The sequence below is a fragment of the Geotrypetes seraphini genome, chromosome 1 (genome assembly GCF_902459505.1).
Source record: "Geotrypetes seraphini chromosome 1, aGeoSer1.1, whole genome shotgun sequence".
Classification (NCBI taxonomy): Eukaryota; Metazoa; Chordata; class Amphibia; order Gymnophiona; family Dermophiidae; genus Geotrypetes; species Geotrypetes seraphini.
In genome coordinates, this window is record NC_047084.1 from 351157015 (window position 1) to 351182541 (window position 25527).

The window sequence follows — 25527 nt, forward strand, 5'->3', positions numbered from 1 at the left end:
GATGGGTGTCCTAATGGGGCTCTCATTTAATCAAACTGATATTGTAATGGTGTGTCCTGATGAGGTGGGGTAGAGAGTACCATAGGGAGGGTAAGTGAAAGGGGGGCTTAGGGAGGGGAGGTGGGGGTATTGAATGGTTTGAACATATAGTTAAGAATAGAATAAAAGGGGTTTGGTGGGGAGGGGGGTTGAATGTCTTTCTCTAGGTTCATAAGAGTCAAGGGCCTGGAGATGCCTTATCTCCCTTGCTCTCTTTATGTAGTATAGAAGGGGGGAGAGTTAGTTTGCTGTTATGTTTTATTTGTATATACTTATTATATTATTATATTTGATGCATTATTGTTGTAGTATGTACCTTGGGGTGCCCTGATGTTATATCTAAGGCTGTTTGCATCAATAAATTGTTTTAACCTAATGCATACATAATGTGACCATACGTCCCGTTTTGAACGGGACCATACCATTTTTAGATCACCTGTTCTGTTGTCCACACTCACAGCTTCGGGACGCTTTTTCTGAAAACGGGACATTTCGGCATCCCAAAGCTGTGCGTGGGGACAATGGGACAGGCGATCGCGGAGCCCAGGATTTCTCCCTGCTTTCCCAATGCTGACGCGGCAACAAATCAGGTGCGTGCAGCAGCGACTGCACAAGCCTCCCCCCCCCCCCCATGACAATTCTGATTTCAGAGAGGAAGTTCCGGGCCAGCCAATCGCTGCCTGGCTGGCCCGGAAGTTCCTCTCCGATGTCAGAATTGACATCGGGGGGGGGGGGGGGGGGGAAGGCTTGTGCAGTCATTGCACGCACCTGGCCTGTTGTTGTTGCGGCAGTGGCTTGGATAAAGCAGCGGAGAGAAAGAAAGACAGAAAGAGAAAAAAATGAAAGAAAGAAAGAAAGGATGCACTGTCGGAAGGAAGTGCAACCAGAGCTCATGAAACCACCAGACAACAAAGGTAGGAAAAATGCTTTTATTTTCAGTTTAGTGACCAAAATGTGTCAGTTTTGAGAATTTATATTTGCTGTCTATATTTCGCACTATACAGTATTTAACGGGTTCCAGGATGTCCTGTCCTGTTTTGAAGAAAAAATAAATGGTCATGTTATGCACTTGGGTAGGTCTAGTAGTGCTGTAGAAATGAGTAGAGAAGTGAGGGACAGGTTACAGAGATAAGGTGTTGGGCACAGATCATGTTTAGGGACAGGGAACGTGCAAAGTAGGTGTATTTTCCTTCCCCTCTTTCCTCCCTTTTTATTTTTGATGTAATTTAAAAAATCTCCCTCTACCCCCAGTCCCTCTCCTATCCAACTTGTCCAGGCTACAATCTGCCCTATATTATTTTTACTTTATATTTTACAAATCTTAGTATTGTAAACCGGTCAGATACTTGTGGATGGTCGGTATACCAAATTATAAATAAACTTGGAAACAGAAAGATATCGGATGTTTTTCTGTCAAAAAGTTGTCTGGCTCTAGCTTACCTAGCGAATAAGCCGGTCTGGACCAAACCACATAAAGAGAAAAATGATGCTCCCCTTTCCCCGCCCCCCCCCCTCCTCTTACTCTTTAGCCCACAAGCCCTTGTAGTTTCTGCTATGTGTCAGTAAGAACATAAGAATTTGCCTCCGCTGGGTCAGACCAGAAGTCCATCCCGCGGCGGCCCTCCAGGCCCATCACCTGTGCAATGGTCCCTGACTATTCCTATAACCTACCTCAACTCCTATCTGTACCCCTCAGTCCCTTATCCTCCTTAGTTTCCCTCTTTTCCCCTCTAAAACAAAGTACTGTACCTCACAAAACTGGGGACGGAGGGTAGGACCTACTATAGTAAACCCAAACTAGTGCAGATACATAGATAGTTCGATGAAATAAAGCATAATCACTAAGACGGAGACATATGCTCCAGTTGCCCTTTCATTCCTCGTTTCTTTTTCTCAACATTCCCATATGATCGGCTTCGCTGCAGCCGTGTGTACGTCTTGAATCGTGACGTCAACGGAAATGACGTCGTTACAAGATATTTTTTCAAAAGAGAGGACGTGAGATTCGGTTCCGGGGCCGTTGCGCGGCGGTGCGGGAGTCGCCGCATGGCGGAGGATAGTGCTGCCAGCCGTGGGCTCCCGCGCCGCTGGACAGCACGCAAGCGGAGTCTCCCGGACCCCCAGAGTCCTGCTAGGAAGAGGACGAGTAGCAGCGGCGGTGGCTCCCCCGGACCTTCCAGTGCCGAGGTACAGCCGCCTCTGCTGAAGCGTAGGGCAGAAATCCCGGCAAACCTGAAGCCCTCAAAACATGCTATATGTGTACCGCCCGCATGAACTCCTTGCATTTAGTTCTTATGAGTTAAGAATGCTATCATCCGATGTGTAGGAAAAGCATGAGCAAAACCAGACCATTAGTCATCATCCATTCCGGACACTTTAAATCAGTGGTCTCAAACTCGTGGCCCCCTAGGTACTATTTTGAGGCCCTCGGTATGTTTATCATAATCACAAAAGTAAAATAAAACAGTTTCTTGATCATATGTCTCTCTAGCTATAAATTACAATATTATTATTAAGACTTAGCTAAAAGGAAAGATTTATAAAGAGTTTTACCTCATGCAAAATTGTCATTTCTTTAATAAGACATTAACTATTTTTTCTGAGGCCCTCCAAGTACCTACAAATCCAAAATGTGGCCTTGCAAAGGGTTTGAGTTTGAGACCACTGCTTTAAATCTTAGAAAGACCCCGGAGCTAATAATACCTTTATCTAAGGATGTCAAGGAGTCAACAAACAAGTTGTAGGTGATAACAATTAATTGGATTCCTGTAAAAGCTTTCAAAGGTTGTTAGCCTCTCAATTTTCTTCACTTGAGAAAGAGAGGGTAACTAAAGCTAATCACGTTTTTTGGACTAATCTTAAGTGTCTTACCACCTGCAGCTTGTTTGCTCTTATTTCCACTTTCCATGTGGATTTAACAGGGTAACAACAATTCTTTTTTTTTTCTCCTCAAACTCAAATTTTCTATAGAACAACTTTAATTTGTTTTGGTCTGTTTTGGTTTTCTTTCATGCTGTGTTTCAATGTGTGCCATTTTTACTGTAAAACACAGTGAAAATGCACATAGCCGATAGAATTGTGGTTGCTAGGTAAGTCCACTTCCTTAGCCTCCAAACTGTCATGGATCCATGTCCATATTTATTAAGATTTATATAATGCCTTTTGAAGACAAAAAAAATCATCCAAGGTGGTATAAACCCCCTCATCTTTTGATTGAGATGTATAAACAGCTGTTTTTCACACATGGCCCTGCTTTCTGACACCTATGAATTAATACTACTACTATTTATCACTTATATAGTGCTGAAAGGCATATGCAACGCTGTACATTTTGACATTTAATAGATAGTACCTGCTCTGAAGAGCTTACAATCTAACTTGGACAGGCATGACATACAGTATAGGGTTGGGGATGCAGAACCCAAGGTGAGAGGAGTTAGGAGTTGAATGCAGTCTCAAAGAGGTGGGCTTTTAACTGGGCCTTGAACACTGCCAGAGATGGAGTCTACCGTAGGGATTTAGACAGCATGTTCCATGCACACACCGCAGCAAGGTAGAAGGGACAGAGTCTGGAGCTGGCAGAGGAAGAGAAGTGCACAGATAAGGACTTACCAGCTCAGCGGAGCTTGGGGGGGGGGTGGAAATAAGTGAAGAGAGATAGTGAGGGGCAGTTGAATGAGTGCATTTGTAGATCAATAACAGGAGTTTGAACTGTATTCGGAAACAGATAAGAAGCCAATGAAGTGACTTAGGAGAGGGGTAATGCGAGTATAGAGGCTCTCATGGATGAGTCATGCAACCAAATTCTGGATGGATTGGAGGGGAGTGAGATGGCTAAGCAGAAAGCCTGAGAGTAGCAAGTTGCAGTAGTCTAAGTACAAGGTGATGAGGGCGTGGATAAGGGTTTTGGTAGTGTGCTCAGAGTGGTAATGTAGGGGAAGAAGCAGCAAGTTTTAGCGATATGTTATCTGGGCATTGAAGGAGAGAGAGGAGTCAAAGATGACCCCGAGATTGCAAGAAGTCAAAACTGGGAGATGAGTGTGTTGGCCACAGAGAATGGGGAAGCGAGTTTAGGTGGGTAGATGAGCAGCCTTGTTTTAACAATATTCACTTTTAGATGGCAGTGAGACATCCAGGTGACAGTGTCGGACAGGGAGGCTGAGACTCTGGTCTGGGTTTCAGTAGAGATATCTGGTGCAGAGAGGTAGATCTGGGAGTCATCAGCATAGAGGTGATAATGGAAGCCATGGGAGGAGATTAGTGCTCGCAAGTGTAGATTGAGAAAAGGAGTGGTCACAGGACAGAGCCTTGAGTTATTCCAATCAATAGTAGGAAGGCTGTGGAGGAGGAACCGCCATTGCATACACTGAAGGTGCGAAGGGAGAGATGTGAAGAACCTTGGAATCCCAGCAAGGACAGCGTATCAAAGTGTAGGTGATAATCAGCAGTATCAAAGGCGGCAGTTAGATCGAGAAGGATGAGGATAGAGGCCTTTGGATCTGACCAGGAACAGATCATTGGAAACTTTAGTAAGGGCAGTTTCCGTGGAGTACAGCAGACGAAAGCCTGACTGAAGCGGATCCAGAATAGCTTGGAAGGAGAGGAAGTCCAGGCAATGGTAGTGAACAGCACATTCAATACTTGGATAAGAAGGGGAGGAAGGAGATGGGCTGATAGTTGGAGGGGCACGTGGGGACCAGTGAGGGCTTTTTTGAGGAGTGGTGTGACAACGGCATGTTTGAAGACATTAGGGACAGTTGCAGTGGAGAGTGATAGGATGAGGATGTAACAGATAGGAGAAATGACAGGGGGTGAGATAGTACTGAGTAGGTGAGTGGGATTCAGATCAGAGGAGCAGGTAATGGGTTTGGAGGATGAGAGAAGACGTGCGGTTTCCACCTTGGTGATTACAGAGGAGGAAGAGAGAGTGGCTGGTGGAGTTTGCAAAGCCACGTATCCACCTAACTGGCACAATAAAGTTTGCCTTACAGTAGGCCCAAAAACAATTCACTTCAAAGAGGCCTCATACTGTTGATGGAAGCATTCATTGGCAGCCAAGTTATTGGCAAAATTCACATGCCTTCTACTAACATTGCAGAGACTAAGGAAGTGTATACAAATTTGCTCTTTAGTACAGAATGATGATTAAGCAGTAGCTGCAGTGCATAGCCTTCTTCACGGTTAATTAGTTGATAGATCTAAGTAGATTGACCTTAACTATCTACCTGCATAACCAGTGAAATAAAAGCTTGATTTTATTCACCCATGATTTTTTTTCTCATTGCATAGGGAAAAAACCCTTTATGAATAAGGTCAATAGGCTTATGTGATTTGCTTTTCAAAGACGTTAGTTAATAAAAAGTGTTTTTTGTGCTCATGAAAAGACACGTCAGGGAGTATGATTCAGAATACTTGAATTATGTAGATAAGGTCTGAGATCAAGAATAGGTTTTACCTGTTATTTTTTCCTTTCCCATGCAGCATAATTGTGGTAGCGACGATGACCTGTTTGGTGATTATGATAGCTTTGCTGAAGACCCATCGATGCTTGATCAGGTGGATTATATGGAAGGAAGATGTATGGTATTTGCTGACAGTATAATGCCATTTAATGGAAATGTGCACCCGAAAACTACTGTAAATTCTATAAATAATCCTGAATTGCAAAGTGAAAAGAGCAATAAAGTTGTTATGGACAGGGGAAATGTTGTTGCTTGGAAGAATGAGAAGCAGTGTGTTCTCTTTAAGACTGCAGGTGACTTGGAGAAGAAGAATAAAGAAACTGGTGATGAACTTGCAAATGATTTGCCTTGTTCTCAGAACTTTTATGATGTAAACATAGATGAAAATCTAAATCTTGAATCTAACAAAGAAAGAGATTTTATTGAGAAGAGTAACCAGATACATTCCTCCCATAACAAAGTTTCTAAATTCTCTTCCAGTCAAGGCCCTGAATATAACAAAGGTGGTGGTGATCTTTTGTCTAAAAGCAGAAATTGTGATTTCTCTAAACAGAAGAGCCTGGCAGAACACCTTAAAAATACATTGGCTGGGAATGCCAAGGCTCCAACTTCTCATGTATCCAGACCTAAGAAGTTCAAGGAAGCTGTCCTCTCTGAGGAGACTGATGTTGCTAAGAAAACTATTGAAACATCCTCCGATGTTGATATTGGGCCTTTTTACGGGTTACCCAGCAAAGTCAAAAATCTCTTTCACAAGCTGCAAGGAATTAAGGAACTTTATGGTAAAGTTCATCTATTTATGCTAAGAAAATAGGATTATTTTCAGCTGTTTATCCTGATGTAGTTCCAGATCTTCAATATATTCTCTTCATACGTTTGCCATACATTTTTGTGTTACAAAGTTAAAAAAGATGGTATTTGGTTATTAATTTGCTTTTCTGTGCAAGGGGTCAATATACATGTGAACCCTGTTACTGGATTGCTAACTATTCAGGGTGGATTTTAAAATCAAATCAATTTAAATCATTAGTCAGAAATACTTGATTTGAACCATGGTTTTCTACAGAAAGTCATTCTTGCTGGTATAATCTTAGAGGGAAATTCTAACAGCACCTAAGTTAATTAAAGAATGCTGTTAGAAATGGCAAAAAAATGGTGAGATAAAAGCACTTACCGGTACCTAAATAAAAGGTAGAATCATGCCTACATATGCACTTTAGGCCGCTGAACGTGAAAGTAGGCATGGCCAGTGCTGGAAGGGCATTAGGCGGCCTAAAGCACCTATGTAGGCGTGAGAAATGTAAACATAGGCGTGAAAATGTAGGCCCAAAAAATCCTGGGTTACATTTCTGGCACCTATCTTTCCTGTAGATGCGATTGTGAAATCTGCGGCAATGCATGATTGACACGTGATCAGCAGCTGCCGATATCATCGTTGGTTACAGAATCTGGCCCTTAATATTTACAGCCAGATGAAGGTTTAATTAAAAAATATATATAACTTTTCAGATTAATCTAACTACCGTTATATAAAAAAATTACTTATTTGGTTATAGTATTAGAAATACATATAGTTCACCTTGCAATGTTTTCATAGTTATTTATCTCCAGTTTAATAGGTTAATCATTTATAGTTGGACAACTTTTCTGCTGTACTTTATTGAAAGGAGATCATAAGAACATAATTTCCATACTGGGACAGACTGAAAGTCCTGTTTCCAACAGTGGCCAACCCAGGTCCCAAGTGCCTAGCTAGATCCCAAGTAGTAAAACAGATTTTATACTGCTTATCATAGGAATAAGCAGTGGATTTCCCCAAAAAACAAAAGACTTGTGGAGAGTTGATGTTCGAGTTGAAGGCTTTATTAAAACAAATAAATAATCCACATAAAAATGTCTAGGGCCTGAACCACTTATCATTGTGGATTTCCCCAAGCCATGTCAATAATGGCCTATGGACGTCTCTTTTAGGAAATTATCCTAACATTTTTAAAAACCTGCTAGTTTAATTACATGCTGATAATTCCTAACATTCTATTTGCTTTCTTAGCTATTGCTGCCGCACATTGAGCTGAGGGTTTCAATGTATCCTCAATGATGACACCTAGATCCTTTTCCTGGGCAGTGACTCCTAATGTGGAACCCTGCATCTCGTCCCTGTAGTTCAGGTTTCTCTTTCTCACATGCGTTACTTTGCAGTTGCTCAGATTAAATATCATCTGCCATTTTGATACCCAGTCTCACAAGGTCCTCTTGCAATTTTTCACAATCCTTTTGCGATTTAACAACTGTAAACAATTTTGTGCCATCAGTCAATTTAATTATCTCAGTAGTTATTCCCATCTCTAGATCATTGATAAATATCCTATCACAGATCCTTGGGGAACCCCACTATTTACCCTTCTCCATTGAGAATATTGACCATTTTATCCTACTTTCTTTTTTCTGTCTTTCAGCCAGCTCATAATCCATAAAGGCCATTACCTCCTATACCATGACTTTCTAATTTCCTCAGAAGTCTTTCATGAGGTACTTTGTCAAACACCTTTTGAAAATCCAAATGCACAATATCAGTTGGCACACCTTTATCCACATGTTCATTCACCATTTCAAAGAATGCAGTAGATTGGTGAGGCAAGATTTCCCTTGACTAAATTCATGTTGGCTTTCTCATTAATCCATGCTTTTGTATATATTCTTTCATTTTGATCTTCAAATAGTCTCTACCATTTTGCCTGGCACTGATGTCAGACTCACCAGTCTATAATTTCCTGGATTACCTCTGGAACTCTAATCAGCATCACATTGACCACCCTCCAGTCTTCCGGTACTTGGCTGGATTTTAAAGAAAAAATTACAAATTATTAACAATAGCTCTGCAAGTTCATTTTTCAGTTCTATCAGCACTCTGGGATGCAAACCATCCAGGTCAGGTGATTAGTCAATGTTCAGTTTGTGAAACTGACCCATTACATCTTCCAGCGTTACAGAGATTTGTTTGTTTCTCTGATTTATCAGAATTGAATAACGTTTCTGGTACTAGTACAGTGTTCTCCCCAGATTTTTTTTCTAGCCGGGTGGCATGAAAAAGTAGCCAGGTGGGGCGGGACGGGGAAATTTGATGGTGGGGAAAATTAAGGTGTCCTTTTACTAAGGCACGCTAGCCGTTTTAGCACGCATTAAATCGGCCAGCGCACCTTAGTAAAAGGACCCCTAAATGTGCTCTATTTTTATTAGTTAATTATTTATTAATTATTTTCCAATGCTCAATATGATTTCCTTTTTTAAGGTTTGACATTTGTGCCAGAATATTTTTATTAAATTTAAGAAGTATCCAATTAAGGATCCTGCAACCCTAACAAGAATTTTAAATAACAATTGTTATGACATAAACCAAGAGGCACAAGTATTGTCGCTTTCAGAAAGAAAAGTGAAAACAATGAAAAAAAAAAATGGGAAACCTAATGAAGAAAAATAAAAAATTATTCTTTAAAGCCAACTTGCATATGCAGAAGGTGTCTTCAGTTGTTCTTATTTTCTTCCTAGAGGCCCAGTTTATTCTTCCTAGAGGCCCAGTTTATTCTTCTTTTCTTCCTAGAGGCCCAGCTTTCCCATAATCAAAGTCCCCAGGATCTGAGCCCTCCAAGGAGATCAGCATGAGATTATTTAGTGTGCTTTGATTCATGCGATTTCCCAAACATGCCTTGATCCTTTTAAGGGCAGAAAACCCCCTTTCAAATTCAGCTGTGCTCACTGGGATCACTAGCCCAATATGAGCTAGTTTGGCTAAATTTGGAAACGACTCTTTGAGGTCTGATGTTAAATGCCATTTTTAGTAAAATCTGTTTTGGACTGAAGTCTTTGTATGATTGACTTCTGATAATTTTTGACGCAACTGTCCAGTCTTGCCTGCTACTTTCATATTTTAAAATTGGAGAGCTACCATTTTTGGAGTAATGAGCAAAAAGAATTTCAGCAGACTTACATTGAAAACTTTTGAAAAGCTGAAAATAATTAGCATGTCAGGGAATCTTGCATCTAGGTGCTTGACAACTGTCTCTAGGTATTTTTCATATATTGCAGTTTTGAATGACATTACATCACTTTGTGTATAACCAATGCAGAGATCTGACCATTCTTCTGCCAGACAATGATGAAGGCTTTGAAAATATCTCCCAGGAGTGTCTTTCAACTCCATTATGGACAATTTTGTGGCAAGCAAAATTGGCTCAATTTCGGTAAGATTGACATCTTGCCTTTGCCAAGCCTTAGATAAGTTGGATAACAAAGGTAATACATCTGAAAGCATCATCAGAGAGGAAACAAAATTGTATGTTTTAATACATCTGCTTAATCCTTCAACTGTGATGTCATTTTGTTCAGTGGCCTCTTTCCAGTGCAGCTATGACACTCATCATACACTGTCGTAGTGACTGTGCTGCAGTCATGAGACAGCAACCTAGTGTCTCTGGCCATTTTCAGATTAATCTGGGGAATGTTCAGAATATTTTGGATTTCCGTTAAACCAGCCATCTTAACTGAAGAATTTTGGAAGAAATAGAACAGCTGCCTTAAGAAAGGTACAGCAGCTTCTGCTTGGGCACTTGCCAGGACCAATCGGTGGTTTACACAGTGGCAGTTGACCAAGAGTCCAGATGTTTTATCTTTAAGCAGTTTTGCCACACCTTTCTGTTTCCCAATCATAACAGCCGCTCCATCTGACCCTAGTCCAACCAGATTAGCAGTTTTCAAGCCTAGAGTATCCATAGTCTCACTCAGTGTGTTGATTATAGTTTCCGCTTTGCCATCACTCATATTGCAGGTTGGTACAAAACTAATTCTGACCTCTTTAGTGACCTCCAAGATATATTCACCCGAAGTGGTTCAAAATACAATATACAAAAATGATACCAATTACCACTTCTAGAGAGTATGTATCCAAAATTAATTCTATAATGGTTATACCTACTCAGGAAAAGGCCTCAGAATAGGAACTTACGCAAAGTCCTATCATGGACTGAAACTTCAGCGTAACTGCTCCTTGCTCCAATCACTGGCCCAAAAAACCTGAGGATATATTCTATATAGTTTACTTTAAGTTTGAATAAATATAATTTTTTACTTTTTTTAAACGACCTTTATGTAAACTATAACCTATTGGTAAACTATAGGTACATCTCTCTGTTAGTTTGCAAAAGAATTTGACAACTAAGTACAGTGGTGCCTCACACAACGAACTTAATTCGTTCCAGGAGCAAGTTTGTTATGCGAAAAGTTCGTTATGTGAAACGCGTTTTCCCATAACAATACATGTTAAAAAAAATAATTCGTTCTGTAGCATAAAATATGCTAAGATGACATAAAAAAAGATAAATTTTTGGTTATTTTTATTTAGATACATCTAAAAACATAATTGTTTTTTAAAACAACACACATTTTTTAAATTTAAAGACAGACTAAGTAGAGTCTAATTTTACAGTGAGAGAGGGCAGAGTCTCAGCGGCAAAAACTGGGACTTAACTGTTCATTTTTTTTTTTTTTTTCTACCGTGTTTCCCCGATGATAAGGCAGGGCCATCAAATAAGACAGCCCCCCCTTTTTAGAAAAAAATGTAAAATAAGGCACCCCCCCGCAAATAAGCCACCCACCGATACCTGCGCTTACCCGAATCGGGTGGTACGGTGGGTGACTCCATGTGGTCCCTGGCACCCCCGACACGATCGGGGCAAGAGGGAGCTCAAGCCCTCTTGCCCCCCCGACTCCCCGACACGATCGGGGCAAGAGGGAGCTCAAGCCCTCTTGCCCCCCCGACTCCCCGACCCGATCGGGGCAAAAGGGAGCTCAAGCCCTCTTGCCCCCCCGACTCCCCGACACGATCGGGGCAAAAGGGAGCCCAAGCCCTCTTGCCCCGCCGATTCCCCAACTCCCCGACAATATCGGGCCAGGAGGGAGCCCAAGTCCTCCTGGCCACGGCGACCCCCTAACCCCACCCTGCACTACATTACGGGCAGGAGGGATCCCAGGCCCTCCTGCCCTCGACGCAAACCCCCCCTCCCCCCAACGACCGCCCCCCCCAAGAACCTCCGACCGCCCCCCCAGCCGACCCGCGACCCCCCTGGCCGACCCCCACGACACCCCCAACCCCCTTCCCCGTACCTTTCTGTAGTTGGCCGGACAGACGGGAGCCAAACCCGCCTGTCCGGCAGGCAGCCATCGATGGAATGAGGCCGGATTGGCCCATCCGTCCCAAAGCTCCGCCTACTGGTGGGGCCTAAGGCGCCTGGGCCAATCAGAATAGGCCCGGGAGCCTTAGGTCCCTCCTGGGGGCAGGGCCTGAGGCACATGGTCGGGTTGGGCCCATGTGCCTCAGGCCCCGCCCCCAGGAGGGACCTAAGGCTCCCGGGCCTATTCTGATTGGCCCAGGCGCCTTAGGCCCCACCAGTAGGCGGAGCTTTGGGACAGATGGGCCAATCCGGCCTCATTCCGTCGTTGGCTGCCTGCCGGACAGGCGGGTTTGGCTCCCGTCTGTCCGGCCATCTACAGAAAGGTACGGGGAAGGGGGTTGGGGGTGTCGTGGGGGTCGGCCAGGGGGGTCGCGGGTCGGCTGGGGGGGCGGTCGGAGGTTCTTGGGGGGGGCGGTCGTTGGGGGGAGGGGGGGTTTGCGTCGAGGGCAGGAGGGCCTGGGATCCCTCCTGCCCGTAATGTAGTGCAGGGTGGGGTTAGGGGGTCGCCGTGGCCAGGAGGACTTGGGCTCCCTCCTGGCCCGATATTGTCGGGGAGTTGGGGAATCGGCGGGGCAAGAGGGCTTGGGCTCCTTTTTGCCCCGATCGTGTCGGGGAGTCGGGGGGGCAAGAGGGAGCCAGGCGGAGAGAGGGCAGTTAAGCGCAGTGCCTGCGCGGAAGGATGCAGCTCGGGCGACTTCGTTGTGTGAAACGAAGTTCGTTGTACGAATCAAGACATAAAGTTCGTTGTGCGCAGCGTGCGCTGTGCGAGGCGTCCGTTGTGTGAGGCACCACTGTACTTATCTTGAACGTTGTCATAGTTAGTTCAAATGTTGCCTGTAAGTTGCCGAAAGTTGCCGACGTGGCCAGCGTTTCATGGACATATCACTCGGTCCACTGCTTCAGGGCCATAGGCAAAAGCATGCAGGCATAGGTCCGTTGAAAGCTGCCAAAAGCTTACATTAGTGACCTGGCAGAATATTTAATGTAAATAATTACTGTAATTGTTTTACAACTAGAGTTGCCTTATGGCTCCAGAAAAAGGAGGACAAATTGAAACATCTGGGTTTTACTTTCATTGCTTTCAGTGGAAGTAAAACCCAGATATTTCAGTGTGTCCTCCTTAATTCCATTGCATTCAATGGAAGTAAAACCCGGATGTCTCAATTCGCCCTCCTTTTTCTGGAGCCATATGGTAACCCTATTTACAACAGATGTCTGTGGTTTCATCAAACAGAATACTGAAAACATTTTCAGCTTCTATATTTTTCAGGTTGTTAGACTTTATTTCTGATGCTAAGACATCCAGCAGCTCTTGCATTGTTCGTTCAGAGATGTGGAGTGGCATAATCGAAAGGAACGTCTAAGTCCATTTTTGTCTAAGTAGCAAGTCGTCCAAAGTGAAAAACAGCTTAGGACACATTTTCGAAAAATACGTCCAAATTTTTTTTCGTTTCGAAAATCATCTAACTATACGTCCTGCCGCTAAATCATCCATCTTTATACCACATTTTCGTCCAACATTTCGTCCAAGTCAAAAACGCCTAACTATACGTCCAAGCCGCTAAATCATCCATCTTTATACCACATTTTTGTCCAAGTCAAAAACGCCTAGAACAAGCCCTGTTGGACGTGGGAGGAATCTGCAAAGTGATGGACTGAACACCCAGACATGGCACCTAAATAGTGGGGTACCTTACAGGGCACTGCTGTGAACTTCACAAAAAGGGTGCCCCACAATCATCTAACTACAGCTCCCTTATAGGTCATGGTGAGCCCCCCAAATCACCTCCAGAATCCCCTAGACCAGGGGTCTCAAAGTCCCTCCTTGAGGGCCGCAATCCAGTCGGGTTTTCAGGATTTCCCCAATGAATGTGCATGAGATCTATGTGCATGCTCTGCTTTCAATGCATATTCATTGGGGAAATCCTGAAAACCCGACTGGATTGCGGCCCTCAAGGAGGGACTTTGAGATCCCTGCCCTAGACCCACTTATCTACCACCCCAATAGCCCTTAAGGCTGCAGGAGCCACTTATATGCTAGTACAAAAGGGTTTTGGGGGTGTATAAGGGAGTGCACATGTTTCAGTATCAATGCAGTGATTACTGGGGCTTATGGGCATGGGTCCTCAACCCACCCCCAAGCCTCTGTACAGCACAACTAGGCTTTCCTATGCCAGGCTGCCAGGTGATGATGTTCTGGAGGTAAAATTTTCAAGTTGTGATTAATATTTTTATGGGGCTGGTGGGTCGGTGATCACTGGGGTAGTGTGTGGGGGTCTGTATTATGTGATTGCAGGGCTTATCTGGTGACTTTAGGTGGGCTTTTGTGACTCAGACCATGTTTTAAATGGTCTAAGTCACAACGTCCAAGTTCTGTTGATCCTGTGCTGTATAACTTTCGGTTATACATGTTTAACGACTAAGTCTAAGCCGGCCCAACTCCCGCCCTTGACACTCTTCCTGACACACCCATTTAGCTCTGGTCATTCAATGGCACTATGAAGGCCTAAGTCATTTATAAATAAGTCCAAAACCCGTTTTTTTTATTGGTACTTGGACGTATTTTGACAATGTTCGTCCAAATGCCAACTTAGGCCGGTTTTTGGACGTTTTTCTCTTTTGATTATGAGCCCCATAATGTGCATTTTTACCAAAATTGAGATGTTGTAAAAAGGAACAACCCATTTCTTTACAGTGTTCCAACAGCTTTTCAAACAACGTTGTATGTGGCAACTCATTTTTTGCCAACCAATACATGGATCTTAAAGCTCCCACAAAGTCATCTCTCTTTAAGTTATTTAACACAGATACAGATCTTTCAATTTGACCAATTCCAGTTTGCTCTAGTACACGCTTTCCTAAAAGGTCAGCAGAAGACTCAATGTGTGTTTTATTTTTTTTCATGGTCCAGCAAGCTTTTTTTTCGAATTTTTGTGCATGGCACGTTTACCCAAGTTAACTCTCACATACCATTTTCTTTGGCCATTAGCCAATCAAAATCTTTAAACCATTGTTTGTTTATGCCGGACTAGTCTTTAAGCCCGTTACATTAATGGGTGCTAGAATAGACGTGTCTGTCTGTCTGTCTTTCTTTCTGTCTCTCTCGGCAACTGTCTGTGTGTCTGTCTTTCTGTCTCTTTCTCTCTCTCTTTCCATGGCTGCTGTCTGTGTGTCTGTCTGACTTTCTGTCTCTTTCTCTCTCTCGTTGGCTGCTGTCTGTCTTTCTGTCTCTCTCCTTGGCTGCTATCTGTCTCTGTCTCTCTCTTGTTGGCCGCTTTCTCTCTCTCTCTCTTTCCTTGGCCACTGTCTGCCTTTCTCTCTCTCCTTGGTCGCTGTCTGTATGTCTTTCTGTCTCTCTCCTTGGCCGCTGTCTGTGTCTTTCTGTCTGTCTGTCTCTCTCTCCTTGGCCGCTGTTTGTGTGTCTTTATGTCTTTCTGTCTCTTTCTCTCTCTCTCATTGGCCGCTGTCTGTGTCTTTCTGTCTCTCTCTCTCTCTCTCCCTCTTCTTGGCCGCTGTCTGTATGTCTTTCTGTCTCTCTCTTTCTCTATACAGAAGTCGATCTTCAGAACCTCTTATGATATTTATATCATAAGAACATAAGCAGTGCCTCTGCTGAGTCAGACCAGAGGCCCATCATGCCCAGCAGTCCGCTCACACAGCAGCCCATCAGGTCCAGGACCTGTATAGTAATCCCCTTATCTATACCCTTCTATCCCCTTTTCCTTCAGGAAATTGTCTAATCCCTTCTTGAACACCAATACCGTACTCTGTCCTATCACACCCTCTGGGAGCGCATTCCAGATGTCCACCACCCTTTGGGTGAAGAAGAATTTCCTAGCATTGATTCAGAATTTGTCCCCTCTTAATTTTTCCAAATGTCCTCTCGTTTTTGAAAGTTCAAAGAATCTGTCCCTCTCCACTTTCTTTATGCCCTTCATGATCTTGTAAGTCTGTATCATGTCCCCTCTAAGTCTCCGCTTTTCCAGGAAAAAGAGCCCTAGTTTCTCTAATCTTTCAGCATATGAAAGGTTTTCCATACCGTTTATCAGTCGTGTCGCTCTTTTCTGAACCCTATCAGGTCTCACCATAGCCTTCTTAAGGTACGGCGACCAATACTGGATGCTGCTACTGCTTCAGCAGGGACCTGGAGGGGAAGGGAAATACCGCTGCTGCTTCTGCAAAGGAAAGTGGGGGGGAGGAGAAGGGAATGGGGGGGGTAATGCTGCTACTACTTCACAGGGACCTGGAGGGGAAGGGAAATACCGCTTCTGCAAAGAAAAGTGGGGGGGGGGGGGGGAGAGAGACAGAAAGAAATACAGACAGACAAAGGAGGCCAGGGAGAGAGACAGACAGAAATAAAGACAGACAGACAAAGGATGCCAGGGAGAGAGAGAGAAAAATAGCAGGAGGGAGAGAGACAGAAAGAAAGGAAGAAAGAGACAGGAGCAGGGAGAAAGACATAAATAAAGAAAGACAGACAGGCTTAAACACTAGTGGTTTAATATTTCTGTTGAAATTTAATCAGGGCTGTGGAGTCAGTAGATAAATGTTCTGACTCCGACTCCTCAATTTTTTGTACTTCAGACTCCGACTCCAGTACCCGAAATTTCCTCCGACTCCACAGCACTGATTAATTTTCAGATCGTTAAAATGGAATGTCTTTTTTTTAAAAAAATTTTATTTATAAATTTTTGCATTCTTACAATATTTGAATTGTACATATTATCTTCAATTAATGCATGAAAATTGTGATTACAAATAATTCATCTTATCTCATAAAATATAACCCTCCCCTTTTTTCATTTCTTAATTCCATATAATATACATTCCCCTCCCCATTCTAAAATAACTATTACTAATGTGCTATGAAATCTGATCATTGGAATAACGAGTCAATGGTTCCCAAATTTTCTTAAAATTATGAATATTTCCCTGTTGTAATGCTATTGTTTTTTCCATTTTGTATATATGACAGACTGAATTCCACCAAAATGTATAATTTAATTTGGTATAATCCTTCCAATTTTGAGTTATTTGTTGCATAGCGACCCCTGTCAATATTAATAATAGTTTGTTATTGTTTGCTGAAATCGGACTCTGAGTTCTCATTGCTGTACCAAATAGTATAGTATCATATGAGAGTCCTACATGATTTTCTAGTAATTCATTAATTTGGGGCCAAATTAGTTTCCAAAATGCATTTACACAGGGACAAAAAAAAATTAAGTGGTCTAATGTTCCAACTTCTACTCTGCAATGCCAGCATCTATTAGATCTAGTACTATCTATCTTTTGTAAGCGCGTAGGGGTCCATAAAGCTCTATGTAACAAAAACATCCAAGTTTGACTCATAGATGCTGACTTTGTAAATCTTAATCTCCAGGACCAAAATCGTGGCCATTGAGACGCAGAAATTGTCTGACCAATCTCAATACTACAAATATCCCTAAGTTCAGTTTTCTTTTTTTTATTTAAAAATCCATATAACAATTTATACCATTTTGCGGCTTGGTGACCCAAAAAATCCGCCTGGAAACATAGAACCTGCAGACTATATTGGGTATTAAGATCTTTCCATTCAGGGAACCCTGCCTGAATAGCTTGCTTCAATTGCATCCATTTAAAATATTGTGTTTTATTTAATCCAAATTTATGTTGCAATTGTGAAAAACTAAGCATTGATCCTTCTGCAATAATATCATTCAATGTTCGTATACCTGCAATTATCCATTGTTTCTAGACGATTTTGTATCCGCCAATCTTGATCCTGGAGTTTACCCAAATATATTGATTTAATGATTTAGCAATTGGCTCTAGTGATAGATTACTAATATATCTTATTATCCCAGGACAAGCAGGCATGATATTCTCACACATGGGTGACGTCATCTACGGAGCCCCAGCGCGGACAGCTTTTCAAGCAAACTTGCTAGAAGTTTCAAGTTTGCACACTGCACCACGCATGTGCTAGCCTTCTTGCCCACTAGAGGGCGCATCTCCACCTCGTGGTCCTCAGTTCATTTTCATCCGCGGAGCCAGAAGCCCTGTGGATAATTTGTGCTCGTATTGCCTTCTGTCGCCGCGGCTGTGTGCGGAATTTCGACGCGGTCGCTGCGTTATCTGTGTTTTCTTTCTTTGTTTTCTTCTTTTTTCAAAAAAAAAAAAAAAAAATCTAACTTTTCCGTCGCTCCGGGGGCTCCCGGTAGCCGTGGCCGAGGAACCTCGTTTGTTCCCGGCCTTGTTTTGGGCCCATGTCCCGGCCCGTAACGGGATTTAAGAAGTGTGGTAGGTGTGATAGGCTTTTGTCCATCACTGACCCTCACAGGTGCTGCCTAAGGTGTTTGGGGCCCCATCACCCGACAGCATCGTGCCCTAAGTGTGCCACCTTCCAGAAACGGGCCCTTACTCGTCGCAAGGCCCGTATGGCTGATCTCTTTGCCGTCGATACCCCGACGGGGAAGGCCTCGAGCTCGGCCTCGGCTTCGGCCTCGACCTCGACATCGGACCCCTCGGCTACCTCGAAGCCGGTTGCCTCGCAGAAGCAAGCCCCGGGTAAGTCTCCACTTCCTTCCTCAGTTTCATCTACCAGGAAGCCATCCTCGGGCTCTTCGTCGGCGGGACCGTCGACCTCTGCCCAGTCCAAGGTGTCGAAGGGGTTAGCCCCGAGGGAATACTCGAAACCGAGGTCGCCCTCTGCGGAGCGCCCCCAGGTGTTGCCTCCGGGTCTCACGATCCCGGCGTTCCAGGAATTGCTTCGCGCTTTAATTTCCTCGGAGCTCTCCGGGGCCATTGAGACCTTGCAGCAGGCTTCGACCTCGACTTCGGTCTCTGCGGCCCCGCAGTTGGCGACGTCGGCCTCGGGCACCGGCCTTTCAGCGGCCGAAGCTCCCTCGGCCTCGACCTCAACGCTTCCCTCGGATCCGACCTCGGTGAGACAGCCTGAGGTCAGTGTGCGGTCCCGAGACAAGCAGCGCCGGGTACGCCGGATCTCCTCGTCCTCGTCCCCGAGGTCTTCCCGGGGTTCATCGCCCTCGAGCAAGCCTCGGGCGAAGCACCGCCTCAAAAAGGCCAAGCGGTCTCGAGCCTCGCCTCTGAGGAGTCATCGCTCGACGACGCCCGAGGGCGGGGCTTTGCGTATCGAGGAACTCCGCCTCGACAACCCCGATCTCTTACGGTCCCCGATCCGGGAGAGTTCCCGTGCCTCCTCGCCGAGGCGGAAGGGACGGGCCTCCATACCCCGTACCCCGGGGGGTTCCCCCAGGGGGTCTCTTCGGCGGACTGTGTCCCCGACCCCTTCGAGGTCACGAGATCGTGCCTCCTGGGGTTCGGGGTCGGGGGGGCAGTTCGGGTATTCTCGCCAGGCCTCTCCCTTCGGCTCCGTTGAGAAGTCTCGGTCACCCTCTCCGCCTGCACGGACATCTTCTTTTTCAAAGTTTGTCCATGACATGGCGAAGGCTCTGGGGGTGGACCTATCGGCAGGGTCACACTATACCAAAGAATTTTTGGAGGAACAGGATTCTCCTGCCCCTCAGCGGGAATCTCCCCGCCTACCGCTCAACAAGGTCCTCCTTCAGACCTTGCTGCGGAACCTTGAGACCCCTCTTACAGTGGCGGTAGTGCCCACCAAGATGGAATCCAAATACCGGACTCTTCCCCCTAAGGGGTTTGACAAGGGGCAACTCTCCCATCAGTCGCTCCTGGTGGAGTCGGCTCTTAAGCGTTCGCAGCCTTCTAGAGTCTCGGCTGCTGTCCCCCCTGGGAGAGAGGGTCGGACCCTCGATAAATTCGGCCGTCGTCTATATGCTAATTCCCAGATGGCCACGAGGGTCCTCAACTATGCTTTCGCCTATTCTTCCTACCTCAGATCAATGGTCAAGGATCTGCCAGACTTTCAGGGGGTGATCCCGGATTCACACAGGGATAAGTTTGCCACTTTTGCGTCGAACCTGTCCCAACTATGGTTCTATCTGTTTCATGCGGTATATGACGCTTTTGAGCTTGCCTCGAGAGTATCGGCTTGTGCGGTAGCCATGCGCCGGCTGGCGTGGCTACGGACCCTCGAGATGGACCCCAACCTGCAGGAGCGATTGGCCAATCTACCCTGCGTCGGGTCGGAGTTATTCGACGACTCCCTAGAGGCGGCTACCAAGAGGCTTTCTGACCAAGAGCGCTCTTTGGCGTCTCTGGTTCGCCCGAAGCCTAAGCCGTCGCCTCAGAGGCCATTTAGACAGCCACCTAGGCGGTACCCTCAAAAATCGACACCGGCCTTTTCGAGACCTCCACCCCGACGTCCAACCCAACAGGGTAGAGGGGGGCCCTCCAAGCCCGCTGCGCAGGGGGCTTCCAAGCCGGCGCCGTCCTTTTGACGGGATGAGCGGCCGGGGGCTGGCCCCCGCCGCGAGGTCGCCCAACCCCCTCCCCATCGGGGGTCGGCTCACGGCTTTTGCCAGGGCTTGGTCTGGGATTACGTCAGACGCATGGGTGCTCCGGACCGTCTCAGAGGGCTATTCGTTAAACTTCTCCAGGCAGCCTACAGACATGCCTCCCGGGGCGTGCCCGTCCAATCGGAGCCAGTTGGCCCTTCTCCAAGAGGAAGCCAGGGCCTTGTTGAGCCTCCGGGCGGTCGAAGTGGTGCCTCTCGATCAGCAGGGCCGGGGATTTTATTCCCGTTACTTTTTGGTCCCAAAGAAGACCGGGGACTTGCGCCCCATTTTGGACCTCCGGAAGCTCAACAAGTTCCTGGTCAGGGAGAAGTTCCGTATGTTATCGCTTCCGATTCTGTATCCTCTATTGGACGAGGGGGACTGGATGTGCTCCCTGGATTTGAAGGAAGCGTACACCCATGTTCCGGTGCATCCCGACTTTCGGAAGTTTTTAAGATTTCGGGTCGGGGAGTTGCACCTGCAGTACCGTGTACTACCCTTCGGTCTGGCTTCGTCCCCTCGGGTATTCACGAAATGTATGGTGGTGGTCTCGGCTGCTCTGCGCTCCCGGGGGTTGCAGGTCTTTCCCTATCTGGACGATTGGCTGATCAAGGCCCCGACAAGGGAAGGAGTTATTTCAGCGACCCAACAGACTATCACGCTTCTTCAGGGTCTAGGGTTCGAGGTGAACTTTCCCAAGTCTCACTTGCGCCCGACTCAATCCCTCCTGTTTATAGGAGCCGTGCTGGACACGGTTCTCCTCCGTGCCTTCCTCCCTTCTCCACGGCTGGAGGCACTGCTTCGCTTGGGCCGGCAGGTTTCGCAACTGCAGGTAGTGTCGGCTCAACGTATGATGGTGCTTTTGGGGCACATGGCATCGACGGTCCAAGTGACCCCATTTGCCCGGTTGCATCTGAGGATTCCTCAGTGGACCTTGGCCTCGCAATGGCGTCAGGACCGCGACCCAGTATCTCGACGTTTGACTGTGACTCCGTCTTTCAGACGCTCGCTCCGTTGGTGGACCAACTCTACCAATCTGTCCGGGGGTTTGCTCTTTCGCGTCCCTCCGCATCGCAAGGTCCTGACGACGGACTCTTCGGAGTACGCGTGGGGGGCTCATCTAGACGGTCTACGAACGCAAGGCCTATGGTCGGCCGCGGATCGTCGGTGTCACATCAACGTGTTGGAGCTTCGTGCCATTTATCTGGCTGCTCGGGCCTTCGGTCACCTCCTGCGCGATCTAGTGGTTCTCGTTCGGACAGACAACCAGGTGGCCATGTATTACGTAAACAAGCAAGGGGGGACGGGCTCTTGGCCTCTGTGCCAGGAAGCCCTGCGCCTTTGGACATGGGCCGTCTCTCAGAACATCTTCTTGCGGGCGGTTTACATTCAGGGGGAGCTGAATTGTCTGGCAGACAAACTCAGTCGTCTTCTCCAACCGCACGAGTGGTCGCTGAACTCCCGGGTTCTACGCGAAGTCTTCGACCGCTGGGGGACTCCTCAGGTGGATCTGTTTGCTTCACCCGAGACTCACAAACTACCCCTCTACTGTTCTCGGGTGTACTCCCGGGACCGTCTCGAGGCCGATGCTTTTCTTCTCGACTGGGAGGGGAGGTTCCTTTATGCGTTCCCTCCCTTTCCTCTGATTTTGAGAACGCTGGTTCATCTAAAATCGACCAAAGCTACTATGATTCTCATTGCGCCTCGTTGGCCAAGACAGCACTGGTTCTCCCTGCTTCTTCAACTCAGTGTCAGGGAGCCTCTGCTTCTGCCTGTCTTTCCCTCTCTGCTGTCTCAGAGTCGGGGTTCGCTGTTACATCCCAATCTTCAGTCTTTACATCTGACGGCTTGGTTCCTTTCCCCTTGACTTCGGTTCCTGTTTCTCAGTCAGTACGGGATATTTTGGAGGCCTCTCGGAAGGTCTCGACTAGGCTTTGTTATTCCCAGAAGTGGACCAGATTTTCATCCTGGTGCTCCTCGAACCACCTGGACCCGAGTTCGGTTCCTGTGTCTTCGGTGCTGGAATATCTGTTGCATCTGTCGAATTCTGGTCTGAAGACGACTTCCATTCGAGTGCATCTTAGTGCAATTGCTGCATTCCATCAACATCTCGAGGGTCGTTCCCTCTCTCTGCACCCTCTGGTTTCTCGTTTCATGAGGGGTCTTGTGAATGTTCATCCTCCTCTCAAGCCTCCTCCTGTGGTGTGGGATCTTAATGTGGTCTTGGCTCAACTGATGAAACCACCTTTTGAGCCTGTCGACAAATCTCTTCTTAAGTTTCTTACTTGGAAAGTGGTCTTTTTGATTGCGCTCACGTCCGCTCGTCGGATTAGCGAGCTACAGGCTTTGGTTGCGGATCCTCCTTTCACTGTGTTTCATCATGACAAGGTGGTTCTTCGCACCCATCCCAAATTTTTGCCTAAGGTTGTGTCTGATTTCCACCTCAATCAGTCCATTGTTCTTCCGGTATTTTTCCCGAAGCCCCATTCTCATCCTAGTGAGACGGCGCTTCACACGCTTGACTGTAAGAGGGCGTTGGCTTTTTATCTCCAACGTACTAAGTCTCATCGGAAGGTTCCTCAATTGTTTTTGTCCTTTGATCCTAATTGGGTAGGACATCCGGTTTCCAAGCGTACCTTATCCAACTGGTTAGCTGCTTGTATCTCTTTTTGCTACGCTCAGGCTGGTCTCCCGCTCTCGGGTCGAGTCACGGGGCACAAGGTCCGGGCGATGGCAGCTTCGGTTGCTTTCCTCCGTTCTACTCCTATGGAGGACATATGTAAAGCTGCCACCTGGTCTTCGGTTCATACGTTCACCTCCCACTACTGTCTGGACTCCTTGTCCAGGAGTGACGGCCGGTTTGGCCAGTCGGTGTTACGTAACCTGTTTTCCTAAATTGCCATCCTCCCACCTACCCTCTTTCTGGTTGGCTTGGAGGTCACCCATGTGTGAGAATATCATGCCTGCTTGTCCTGGGATAAAGCACAGTTACTTACCGTAACAGGTGTTATCCAGGGACAGCAGGCATATATTCTCACAACCCGCCCACCTCCCCGGGGATGGCTTTTCTTTGCTTGATATGGAACTGAGGACCACGAGGTGGAGATGCGCCCTCTAGTGGGCAAGAAGGCTAGCACATGCGTGGTGCAGTGTGCAAACTTGAAACTTCTAGCAAGTTTGCTTGAAAAGCTGTCCGCGCTGGGGCTCAGTAGATGACGTCACCCATGTGTGAGAATATATGCCTGCTGTCCCTGGATAACACCTGTTACGGTAAGTAACTGTGCTATGTCTTCCAAGTATCCAATAGAATTCTGTTATCCTTATATCATCTAGGCATTTTTATACTAATTAGATGTTCTAAATGTAATGGGAACAGGAGCCGCCATTCTAGATATAGCCAATCTGGTACATTCTCCATGAGATCTGGGAGGATCCAATACATACCCTGTCTTAGAATATAGGCTTGATGGTACCTATAAAAATTTGGAAAATTTACCCCTCCCTCCACAATTGGTCTTTGTAAAGATACTAAAGCAATTCTGGGTCTTTTCCCAAACCAAACAAATTTTGTAAGAATATTGTTTAACTTTTTATAGAATGACCCCTGAAAAAATATTGGTATCATACTCATTTGATAACAAACCACAGGCAATATCATCATTTTAATTGTTTGAACTCTTCCCCACCAAGAAAGATGTAAAGGATTCCATTGCTCACACATTTCTGTTATTTTTTTTAATAAAAGTTTTTCATTTTCTTTGACTGTATCTTCAATTGTATTTTTGATAATAATTCCTAAATATTTTAACCCGTCCTCTTTCCAAATAAATGAATATGAATCAAATAATCCTTTGGTACAGTGAACATTAATTGGAAGAATTTCCGATTTACTCCAATTAATTTTATATCCAGAAAATTTTCCAAATTTCTCTAGAAGATTAAGTAAACTTGGAACAGTATTCCCCAGTTCTCTTAAATATAATAATATATCATCTGCATATGCAGAAAGTTTAAATTCCCAGTAAGAGAATGGGATTCCCTTTATCTCCTTAGTTTGATTAATTGCAATTAATAAGGGTTCTAAAACAACATCAAAAAGTAAGGGGGACAAAGGACATCCTTGTCTAACTCCCCTACGCAAGTTAAATCTATCTAATAAATTGTTATTAATATATAATCTTGCACCAGGAGAGCTATACAAAGTCTGAATCATTTTAATAAAACCGAATGTCAAGTTAATAAAATGGAATGTCAAGTTGAGAGAAATGAGCATTTTCGACACCACCTTCTTTTTGCTTTTAATCAAGGTTCTAAGGCCGCAGAAGCTGCTCGCAACATTTGTGCTGTGTATATAGTGGGTGCTATAGCTGAAAGAATCGCTCGTGCTTGGTATGCCAAGTTCAAAAATGGAGTCGGTAGATAAATGTTCCGACTCCGACTCCTCAGTTTTTTGTACTTCTGACTCCGACTCCAGGTACCCGAAATTTCCTCCGACTCAGACTCCACAGCCCTGAATTTAATACATACTTTTCACAGTTTTGATGTCATTGTCATCAGAAGACTGATTTCTGTCACTGCTTCAAGAAAATAGATTTTGATAGTGTTATTTATGGGGAAATGTGTGAGAAATCCTATGATAAATCAGGCTCCATATATTTTTAGCTTCCTTCTACCTCCACTCAAATGATTATTTTTTTTTCTTTCTTGAAATGATAAAGTAAGGAAAGTATACCAGTCTCTGTTAAGATTATTATAACTTGTTTTGTTTAATTCTGCAGAGTGGCAACATGCTTGTTTAACATTAGAAACCCTACAACAAAGAAAAAACTTGATATATTCACTACCAACAAGTGGTGGGAAAACATTAGTGGCTGAAATTTTAATCCTCCAAGAACTGCTCTGCAGGCAGAGGGACGTACTAATGATCTTGCCCTATGTGGCCATTGTCCAGGAAAAGGTATCAGTTTTCCCTTTTTTTATTCTTCTAGAACTAGATATACTCCTTGAGAGAGAATAATAGAAATATTATAGAAGGCAGCCTTATATGATAGCTGTACATACTAGGAGAGATGTGACAAGATATAGGCAGCCAATGACCATTTGTGGTTGAATATTCCAGAATACCGTTTTCCTGTTATATTACTGTGAGGGAAAAGTCTTTATTGAATGTAATTCATAATTACTACCACTACTACTACTACTATTAATTATTTCTATAGCGCTACCAGATGCACAGAGTCATAAAGAGTAAGAAAACAATCCCTGCTCGAAAGAGCTTACAATCTAAACAGGCAAGACAGACAAACAAGATGTCATGGATAAGGGGAATGGTTAATCAGCTGGCTGGGTTGGAGGGCAGAGAAGTAGGGTTAAGGATTG

The 25527-nt window shown here is 45.3% G+C and overlaps 1 protein-coding gene across 2 annotated transcripts in view; it reads left to right on the forward strand.

Moving 5' to 3' along the window:
- The first annotated feature begins 1993 nt into the window (after window positions 1-1993).
- The window catches only part of HELQ (helicase, POLQ like), a 202255-nt gene continuing 178721 nt past the window's right edge, over window positions 1994-25527 (forward strand). For both annotated transcript variants that reach the window (XM_033963804.1, XM_033963812.1), the window contains exons 1-3: window positions 1994-2226; window positions 5521-6283; window positions 24927-25105. In XM_033963804.1, the coding sequence (XP_033819695.1) occupies window positions 2086-2226; window positions 5521-6283; window positions 24927-25105 (1083 nt within the window). In that variant the 5' untranslated portion in view covers window positions 1994-2085. The remainder of the gene's footprint in view (window positions 2227-5520; window positions 6284-24926; window positions 25106-25527) is intronic.